General features: G+C 39.5%; 1 protein-coding gene across 5 annotated transcripts in view; it reads right to left on the bottom strand.

Moving 5' to 3' along the window:
• Nucleotides 1-314: 314 nt before the first annotated feature.
• LOC121596155 (Kv channel-interacting protein 4-like) overlaps nucleotides 315-10,637 on the bottom strand; it is a 71,338-nt gene continuing 61,015 nt past the window's right edge. For all 5 annotated transcript variants that reach the window (XM_041920842.1, XM_041920845.1, XM_041920843.1 and 2 more), the window contains 3 exons: nucleotides 3,227-3,300; nucleotides 2,903-3,115; nucleotides 315-2,784 (listed from right to left, as the gene is read on the bottom strand). In XM_041920842.1, the coding sequence (XP_041776776.1) occupies nucleotides 2,674-2,784; nucleotides 2,903-3,115; nucleotides 3,227-3,300 (398 nt within the window). In that variant the 3' untranslated portion in view covers nucleotides 315-2,673. The remainder of the gene's footprint in view (nucleotides 2,785-2,902; nucleotides 3,116-3,226; nucleotides 3,301-10,637) is intronic.

Genomic DNA, 10,637 nt, shown 5'->3' with positions numbered 1-10,637 from the left:
GTAGCCGGATAGTCACAATCCTTGCTACTGGGGGACAATCCATTCTGGGCTTGAACCCATGACGGGCATGTTATTGAGTCGTTCGAGTTGACGACTGTACCACGGGACCGCCCCAATCGCTTGGGTTTATAAAACCTTTTTTTAGAAACAAATGTTTTAACTCTTGTCCTATTGTACAAGTTATTTAAAACATAAAACAAATTGACACCACCCTAACACAAAACTACTACAAACTAACTTTCACATATTCTTAGTAGTAAACAGTCATCTTGAAATCTGAAGTCGCTCTTTACGTTAAAAAAACAAGACATTCGTTTAATTATTTTGTATAAGGGACTCTTTATTTCATGATATATTTGAAGTACAATTTTCGTATTACAAACATCGAAACAACTGAAATATGGATCAATTATTATTATTCTTTTTTTGAGGGGTTCTTGTATGTCCTTTTACTCGGTGCAGTATGTGTTTTGTGTTCTGTGTTTCACTATCAATGGGTAGTGTTGTGTTGTTATCAAGTTTTAATGTGTTATCATTCACCACACCGTGTGCCACTGCTGGCTAGAATCTACTCCCGTCTACTGTTACACGAATGGTGTTTTCTGTTTTTTTTTTGTTTTCTCATTACTCACTTAAGACAACAATGACATTGTGGAAACATTCAGACATTCAAAAGGGTAGGATTGTTGTTTCTGCAGTGTTGTTTTATATTCACCGCATTCGGTCACTCTAGCCTATTCACACATACACACATACTATGCAGAGAGTGAGTACTTACTGTACTAGGATGAGTACGGTTTTATATTGAATAAATAACAACATTTTGTCTCATTCACTTTGCTTGCATAATTTAAATTGTGTTATCATTTGCGCCTTGATCTTTCCTGTAATCTCACGATCTTTTTATCATTAGCGGGTTTCGGATGATTCTATCCCTCCTGCCCTTCCCGCAACCTAACGGACTTTCCTTAGGAAAACCCCTGTAACAAAATCGGACTTGAAAACACATTGCTCTATTCCTGCTGTTTTTATGTCATTATCCAGTTGTTCCTGCTTTGCATCATGCATCAACAATTAATCCCATCACACAATACATTATAAAACAACCTAGTTAATAAAAAATACCCTGAAGCACACAATGTTTTACCGGTTTTTCTTTTGCTGTGTGTGTCCACGTTTAAAAACGACAGCACTATAACAACGCACATACGCATATAAAGGGAAGGTACGGACGACATCATTGCAAAACAATAGAAACAACGGCGGAAGTATTACAAAAAAGGGGCGGCGTATGGTCGCGCCATCTTGCGGCAACCGCATAAACCAGTCATTCACAACATCTAGGTTAGTGTATGTCTACCTGTGTCTGTGTGTTTGTGTATGTGTAAGAGCGGGAGAGGATAAAGTTGTCCATAGGTAGATAGTATTTAGGAATTCTCGTAACGGGTAACGGCTCCAAAAAGTAGGAATGGAGTAATTATTTCTATAGAATCGAACGTCAAGAAACGTGTGGTTCAACAAGAGTGTGAGTATATGTTTCCTGTTCTCCTACTCTATCTCTCTCTTTCTCTCTCACTTACACGTTTTTTGATCAGGTAAATATAAGAATTAGTAGTAACGTGGAAGTGTTTAGATATGGAACAACAATGGTCACACCGGATGCTACGTATCCGGTTAAAGTTTAATTTGAGGAACAACTTTGCTATACGTGTGAAGTAGTTACTGGGAAAGAATGAGAAGGAAGGAAAGCAGTTCACTTTTAAACGCTTCTTAACATACTGCTATCTCAACGCTTGCTACATTGTGTGAAAAGCAGTGTCGGAGTGTCAGAGGCTCCTTTGATTTTTACCTTTTTTTGTTGTTGCTACAAGCTACAAGCTTTTCAAACCATGACAAAGAGGAGAAAGTCAGCAACCCTGTGTGTTTGAATGTTTAAGTGTTCTAGGGGGTTTTAAGGTACTGGTATGTTTGCTAAACATTAGTTTTGTTGGGGAAAAGGATACAAGTGAAGGATAAACAGCAACAATAAATCATTTCCCTCGATTCTAGGAATCGAGCTTTTGCAAACGTGCATTGCACCAAGCACACCTAACGGATGCGATAATATTAAAAAACTTTTAAGATTACAACAACAATATCACGTTTTGAATTAAATAGGGAAGTAGGAAAGGACTGTGGTTCTAGTTACATACAAATGTTCTGTTTTTGTTAAACTCTCCAAAATATGTTCTTGATTCGTATCGTTCGTACACTAAAAGCTTTCGGGTTGGGAGCTTTTCATTTTCCCAATAGAATGCACTCACTCCCTTCCAGTGCGGTACAGTAACAGGAAATAGAATCTTCGAATAATGGGTTTCAACATTTTAAGCATCATCTCTGTGCGTTTTGTGTGTGTCTTTGATAGGTGTGTTTTGACATTGAATTTTGGGTTAAAAGTTGCATAAAGATTTGAGTGTCGTTTTTCGCTGCTCCAACCTCATGCTATCCCCATGCAGCATTATTCATTTCATTGGTGGATGGCTCGAAGCTTATCCAACTGCTTCTTGAAAATTGAAGGTTTCTTTTGTACGCCACTCGTGGATGGTGGGACGGACAGGATCATATTGCATCATCCGCAATCCACCTAAAGACGGGGGCCTAGCAAAGCTGAAGCACGTGCGATATGCGGATGGTTTAGAAGATGGTGTCAAACACGGCTATCGATCGGCGGATGCTTTCGTCCTTCGTGCAGCATTCGATGAACTCGTCCAGCGTTATCTTGCCGTCACAGTTACGATCCATTTTCTGCCCGGGAGGGAGGTAGAAGAAAACAAAAGGTGAATCATGAGTCTCTGTGTGATAATGAAAACAAAAAGGAAAGGCAAAAAAGGGAGTGAAAGCTTGCAAAAGCCTTATCCCTCACCTCGAACAGCCGCTCGACCTTATCCTTGATGGCTTGCTCCTCTTCGCAGCCCTCCGGTACCTTGCCCATCAGCTCGTAGATCGCGGTTACGATTTCCTTCATCTCCTCCTTGGTAATGCATCCATCGCCGTTGATGTCGTACAGGGAGAAGGTCCACTGCAGCTTCTCGTCGACCGTGCCACGCAGCAGAATCGACAGGTTGGCGACGAATTCCTGCAGCGGTGAGGTGGTAAATGAAATGAAACACAAGAAAAGGAACAAGAAATGGAGACGTTACACTGTGTGTGTTTATGTCATGGTCATGTATTGCCCGGGATACGCTACCTCAAAGCTTAATGAGCCATTCCGGTCAAGATCGATGGAATTGAAGACGTAGTGTGCGTACTGGCCGCTGCTTGCTGTAGTTGTGTATGTTGTGTAGTTGTTGCCGAGTGTGTAGTGGACGTTGGGAGTGAGCGTTATTTATTTCGACCATCCAAAATGTGGTAGTTCCATTACCGGGTGGCGCCATCCATCGGAAGCGTGTTTGGAGAGGGAAGAAAAATAGCGACACTGTTAGCTATAATCGAGCGTCCGGTCCAGAAGAAGGCAGGAGCCACCCAGACTGAACAAACAGGCAGGCCGGAATAAGACCTCACGGGCCGTTGACATGCAGGGTGTTGTGTTAAATGAAATGAGATGCGATCATGAGATAAGGAGCCGATGGATTGCATGATAAGTTTGTGGAGAAGTCGTTAACATGCTATAAGTCGCCTGCAGGTAAGTATTTCTACTTTAAAACAAACAAGTAATTGATCGTATCAAAATCCAAAATACTGTTATAAGAAATTATCATTAACAAGACAAAGAAATGCCATAGCAGATGATAAGAAGTTAAGAAGAGACGAAATATTCACTATTGTAGGTAGATCTAACTACTTTATATTGAAATATTTTTTTTTTAAATTAATTACAATAATCCTTTTATTATAACACTTTCTTGTCGTTCAATGTATATAATAATTAATTTTTTTTGTCTCATGATAATGACTGGCCATTGTTGAACCGATTTGAAAATAAATCATAGATGATCATATCGTGAAAGATTGGTTTTTAACTCATGTTTTGTAAATACAATTACAACGGTATCGAATCCCTTAAATGCTCATAACAAATCGAGAGACACGAGCACGGCTGGCTAATGATTCTAGTTGGAAAACCCACCAGCCAGCATACCCTCTATATAGACGGGATCATTCCCTAAAGCTACTGTGGAGCTAAGGGTCACACATTCTCCGGATGTTGGATTTAGGAAACCGGTCTCCGGCTACTATTAAACTGCATTTATCCTGTCGCCGGCTAGAAAGTCGCCCTTGTGAAAGGTAGCAGGACCGTATCGAATTTATAAATTTATATAAAGCCATTTGGAATAGGGTTATCCCTAATCGAGGGCTAGTCGGTGGAATTCTCAGCGGTCGGTCGGTAATGAGATGGTTTCGAAATTGCTTAATCCTAGTGACCTTTTCGCAGCGACTGTTGAGAATTTTAGAGCCATTGTTTTTTGGGTTTGGGTTTAATTTGTCTCGTTTTAAGCAGGATTGGTAAAAATAATGGATAGGATGTAATAATTGTTTGAAAACAATAATAGTACAATCTGAATAAAATTGGACAAACTCGGCGGTTAGCAAAAACAATTTAAACTATTCTATGATTAGTTATTTAAACTTTTCACATTACTAAAATTCGAGTTAAAATTCAATTCACAGCATGTAACAAATAAAAGCAGTACCTTAATAACTGAGACTGCTAGAGAAACAACTTGCGTGTTTTAGTGATTAAAAGTGGAGAAAATTTGAAACTCGAACTTTGACACAATATTTTTGATCAATTATATGATTTATAAAATAATCTAAAACATTGCATTAAAAACGAGACTGCAGAAAAAAGGAATCATCATGAAAAATACTTTTTTCGATAATATAATGTGAACGATTAGTTTAAGCTGGAAGAAAAGATAAAACTACAAGAACATATATTTGATTTTCATTAATTTTTAAAGGGGTGCATAGAAATCTGTTAAATGAACTTCAATAAAACAAACTAAAGGAATCAATTCATTCTTCATGTTAAAGTAATGTCCACAAACAAACCAGAAAGTAATTTCATGTATGCAAATTTCTCCCCCACTAGTTGTGAACTACCAGGCGCCTCCATGGCCTCGTCATCAGAGTAAAGAACCAAGCTGCTCCATCCGACACAAGCAAAACAAACCCTCCATCGATGGTAGAGTCTATCTCATCCAAATCTGCCTTCGGGTAGATATGTGTTTTACCTCGTTGTGTGTACATTGTGCAAGTGGTGTTTAAAAATCGCTCCACACACACACACACACACACACACACACACACACACACACACACACACACACTGTGCAAAAGGTTCCTGACACGGCTGGAATATATATAAGCGCTGGCAAGATTTACGCCAACCGACAAGCGACCCGGGCAGGGAAAAATTGACATCACACTCTAAACGCTACCGACCTGAGTACCTTCGGGCAGTCGGTGCAGCAAACAGCAAACCTCCATTTGTGCTACACGGCTCCTTGTGCGTTGTGGCAAAAGCTTTCCGGGAACTACATAAAACAAAGCAAACCAACACACAAAAAAAATGCATGAACTGTGAGGGAAGCCACTATGCATGACCAACGTGAGCAAAGCGGCCGCGCGAAAGCTCGATCTGTGCTTAATTTATGCGCCAAGATTAGCGACGATTTTTCCGCATCGCTTCCTGTCCCACAATTAACCTCCCACAGTTCGTCCGCAGCTCAACGCCTCGTCCCGAGAGGTACGGGCGCCCGGGTGAGAGATTTATGCTTCAAGTGGTGAAATTGATGGCGTACAAATGCTCCACAATGCCTCAACGGGTAGCGAGCCTCACCGCCATTAGTCGGGCCCAAACCCAAAACCCAAAACATGTTGGCCAGCCCGGCCCGGTTTGGGTTTGGGCTGGTGTGTGAGCCACATTTGACACACTACAACGATATCGAGGGCCGTCGAGTGAAGCGAATAAATGATTCAAGCTTTGGCAGGAGGTGAAAGTTTCACCTCAACTGTTATTCGCCAAGTTGTTTGTGGTTGAACAAAAAAAAAAGGCCCAATGTTTTTAAAGGGGACAACTTTACGAGTTTTGTGTTTGGTCACCGAGCGCCTTTTGAAACCGGTTTTTTGGGAGACTCATGGAATTCTTCCTACCCCCCCACTACCATCGATTACTGTTGTGCCGGCCGGTCTTTCTGGGGCTTTGGGTTGGGCAAACCCAAAGATTAACTCCATTCGGCACAGCACCTTCTTCCGTAACTAAACCATTCCTCCCCATTTAAGCTCTCCTCGTAAAGCGTACACCGGAAGAAATGATTTGAAGGCCCCTTTACGACACACGCAAAGTGATAAGGGCGGCTCGATACGGTAGGTCGGGTTTTGGCTACCGACCGGATTCCTTTACTAGCTTTGATTTTATGTTTCTCGACGTTTGATGCCATCAAGTGCGTTGACCTATTCATGGCCGAAATAAGGGAAAAAAACACGCTGCTGCCCTATAGCTGAAGGTCCTTTAGCGGACGTGCCCCACCAATGTCGTCTGAATAGGTGAGAGAAAAGGTCAAATTGATGGTAATTTTCACCATAACCGTAACTGTCCGGTAGAAAAGGTATCGATGGGAAGGAAATACTAAACCATCAAGCCAAAAGGGAAAAATGGTGGAAATAGAAAACAAACTACCCCATCATTCTCACCCTCAACCCGCTGTAAAGGTGACTGTGGTTGGTGGGTGTAAAAAGACGAATTAAGACGAAAGCGACACCTTTGCGTGGCCCCGGTCGACTAGTGCTGGACTCTACGCTGTGCGGTACGATTGCGTGGTCGACTATCGTTTGCCATCGCTAACCAGCTTCATAAAAACAGTCCGCTCTTTTGCACCAGATTTCATCCTACGCCACGGTCCCCCGTGCCAAGTGTATGGTGATTGTGGTGAGGGTTCGTTTCGTTGTTGGTTCCGTTTCCAGTGCATAAAGCAAAACAATGTGCGGGATTATGCCTGGTCGAAACCTTTTTCGCCGTTGCGATGTGATAATGATGAAATTATTGAGTGAAATATCATGTACCAAACAAAACGGCTACATTGTGTAGCGGTCATTTTCTCCTTTCTAAAACACTTTAGTTTTTCGTTTTTGATTCTAGCAAACACCGTAGCAGTGGCAGCTGTCTATTTCATTCCGTCAGGGAGTGCTCTACCAAACGAACGGAGAAGACGGTTAAAGAGAAGCAAAAACACGTTAATGTTTCGCATTTCATGCGAATTTGCCCTAACGAAACGGACATCGTTTCTGAGTTTTCGGTACACGATGGCAGTGAAGTATCTAGTGGCAGTGGCTGCCTGATGCCTGTTTTCGCACTGCTGCTACGTGTAACAGCAGTACGAATAGCAAAGCACATAAAAAACGCGCAAAACAGAAGCCATCAAAATGATGTGAAAAACATACAGCAAAAAAAGGTGTGCTGGATGGGTTTCAATGTTGGGCATTTTTACGAGTTTGAAAGGTGTGGTGGATCAAATTTTGAAAATTTGTACATACATACAGGCTAAAATATAAAAAATCAACTTCCACATTTGTGTACATTCATATTGGATTTTTGATAACGCAAAGCAGCGTTTGATAGAGTTTTTACTGCAGAGGATTAACTGCAGGGCAGCGTTTTAGGACCGCTGGTGTATGTACACTTCGTCTACCGATTGTACTTTTTTGTGTGTTACCTGACCATATATTTTTTATGATCACCGATATTTCTTATTTCAATGGTCGGTGCAATCTGCCAACCGCTCTAGCAGTGTTTATAAATTTAATAATGGTTATACTATTCTGTTTCTAATCGATAAACAGTGGGTTTGCTGTTACATTTTATCATATCACCAATGTTTTAAGCATGATTAACAAAAAGGTAAACGTACCTATTCTATGACCATACAACGGTTACAAACAGTTTGAAAACTAAATGGGACCATCGCATTACATAGTGACCGACTAATTCAATAATTTGTGAAATGTGTTAAAATTATCCGAAATCCTTAGCATTCCATAACAAAATTGTTAAATTTTTGTTAACGCTGTAAATGACCACATAACAACCCATGTTTTTTACATGACCTTTATGAAATGTTGTTGATTTTTTGCATTTTTATGTGTATTTTTTTACTTTAGTGCTAAATAAAATCAGTAAAAACAGCACATTTAAATTTGTTTTAAGGATATTTTTGACATGTCATATTGTTTTCACTAAAATAAGCAACAGAAATGAACAGTATGAAAACGGATTCGAGTAAAGTCCCTTAAACTAGAGTCTTAAACTTTCCTTTAACTGCACAAGTTTAAGGGAATTTAGGAAAAGTCCTTTCAAGTCAACTGTGATGCGGCTTTTTCGTTGCCTTCCTCAAGATTCGCTCGGAAATGTAGCCATTATATACTTAAATAATACCGATAAAAAATATTGTTCATTGAAAACCAAATCTTTTAATCTAAAATGAGCACGACGGCATCGTCCATCGATAAAAAATAGTCTAATTTCGTCTAGACACGCCAAATCTTGGCGATTGCAACACACTTGATCACACACAAATTCACAATTTCAGGCGTATCGAGTACTAATCGAGCAGATATGGAAAAACAATTTCGAGCAAATGTCACTTGGATTTGTTTACCACCACTATAGGAATATAATATGACGTTATAGCCATACCACCACTATAGGTACGTTGAAGCCGCCACAAAAATATGAATTTTTGCTCCTAAGTTTTTGAAGGCAAAAATGGTTATGATTGCGAAGATCAAACATATTACAATTGCTATGTGTTAAAATATTCATAAATTTACCTTCCTGGCACTTTATTAAAGTATATATGTAGCTCTAAAAATTGAATCACTATTGGTAAATTTACCCAAATTTTAATTTGAATGTATGAAAAGATTTTATCTAATATATGACTTAGGAGTAAGTAGATGATCTACGCTAAATATGCCTTCACAGTTCACTATGATAATACGCTAAGTAGTTGTGGTTGGATGTTAGTTCTCATGTTTAAAGTATGGAATGATTTACGATCATATCGTGTCTCCATTAAATGAGTAGCTTTAAATCAATCCCAATGGAACTGTAACACTGTACGATTCGGCGTCTTATTTGACGGGGTAGGAATGAACTGAGTAGAAGAAATCAATCGTGCACGGTTGCTCCTTCTCGGTATCCACACTCTTGTCCACAGGTGAAAATTTTGTCAGACCTTTCTGTGAACCAGAATTGGGTCAGAAGCTTCGCCGTAATGATTGAAGATATTGATTCTATATGTGATATGGCAACATGTGTTCTTATATTGCTCGTCTCGGTGTCTAGCTATTCGTAAAATGTTGCTAGAAGATTTTCATAACACACTGTAAGGTTTGGCTTATTCCGGGACTCCCGGGTAATGTGGAGAATAGAAAGAGGGAAACCATAAACCCGGCTATTGGGCAAATCGAAAAGAACAGAACTTTGGTAGGAACCAAAACAGGAAAAAGGTGATAATATGCCAGATTATGGACTATCGTAATAGAAGATCGCCTATGAATGGCGCCATAGCTTACAGATGAATTATGATTGATGAAATATGGATTGACAGCACCACGCAAGTTATATACTTTAACGAATCATGTGAAATGTTTAGAAACCAAGAATTAATGGAAGTGTGTAATTATTGTTTTCTGTTTGTACCACATTCATGATTTGCATTGGAGCAGCTTAGCAAAAAAAAACTCTATTCTATTATCTATTATCTATGAATAGAGACTGATCACCAAACTATCATTTAAATGAACTAAAGAATGAAGAAAAATGGTTACTATTAAATTTGAAGTAACATTCAAATGGTCTAAGATACAAACTCAAACTCAATTTATTGAATATCCGCATTTTGAGATGATTTAATGAATTATTCCATAAACCAAATCTGTTTCAAACTGATTTTCAAAGCTTTTAATGTAAACCTTTTTGGCATGTTGATAACATGTTTCAATCAAATCATTTCTAGTTTTGATGGGTGATTTCTAGTTATTAGCTTTCAATAAACAATCAAGCAGATTTTACTGGTGAAGTGAGCTATCTACTCTACAATTCTTCTTCTTCTTCTTCTTTGGCACAACAACCGCTGTCGGTCAAGGCCTGCCAGTACCCACTAATGAAGTGAGCTTGGCTTTCAGTGACTTATTATTACCATAGCAGGATAGTCAGTCCTACGTATGGGGGCATGGTCTATTCGGGACTTGAACCCATGACGGGCATGTTGTAACGTCGTACGAGTTGACGACTGTACCACCAGACCGGCCCCAACTCTACAATTCTATTTATAATTATACATTCCGTTCATAATTACATTCAGTTACATTTCATTTCAGAATTCAAATCGGAAAGATTAACTAAACCTGTGTACTGATGTTAATTTTAAAATAAACAAAAATCAATTACTCCCAACATGTAAACGTGATTCCGCAACCACAATTAAGTGACCCGCAATAGCCATTAGGGACAAAATTGAGCAAACCTATCTAAATCGCTCATTACGATCGACACCATAAATCGTGGTTTATGGAAATCCGATTCACCAGAAAGCCACAGACCCGAAATCGGAACGTTGGGAGCGTAATTAAGCGCCGCGTTCGCTAAACAATAA

Source organism: Anopheles merus, chromosome 3R (genome assembly GCF_017562075.2).
Source record: "Anopheles merus strain MAF chromosome 3R, AmerM5.1, whole genome shotgun sequence".
Lineage (NCBI taxonomy): Eukaryota > Metazoa > Arthropoda > Insecta > Diptera > Culicidae > Anopheles > Anopheles merus.
Note: the sequence above shows the minus strand (reverse complement) of the source record. Positions and strands in the feature narration are given on the sequence as shown.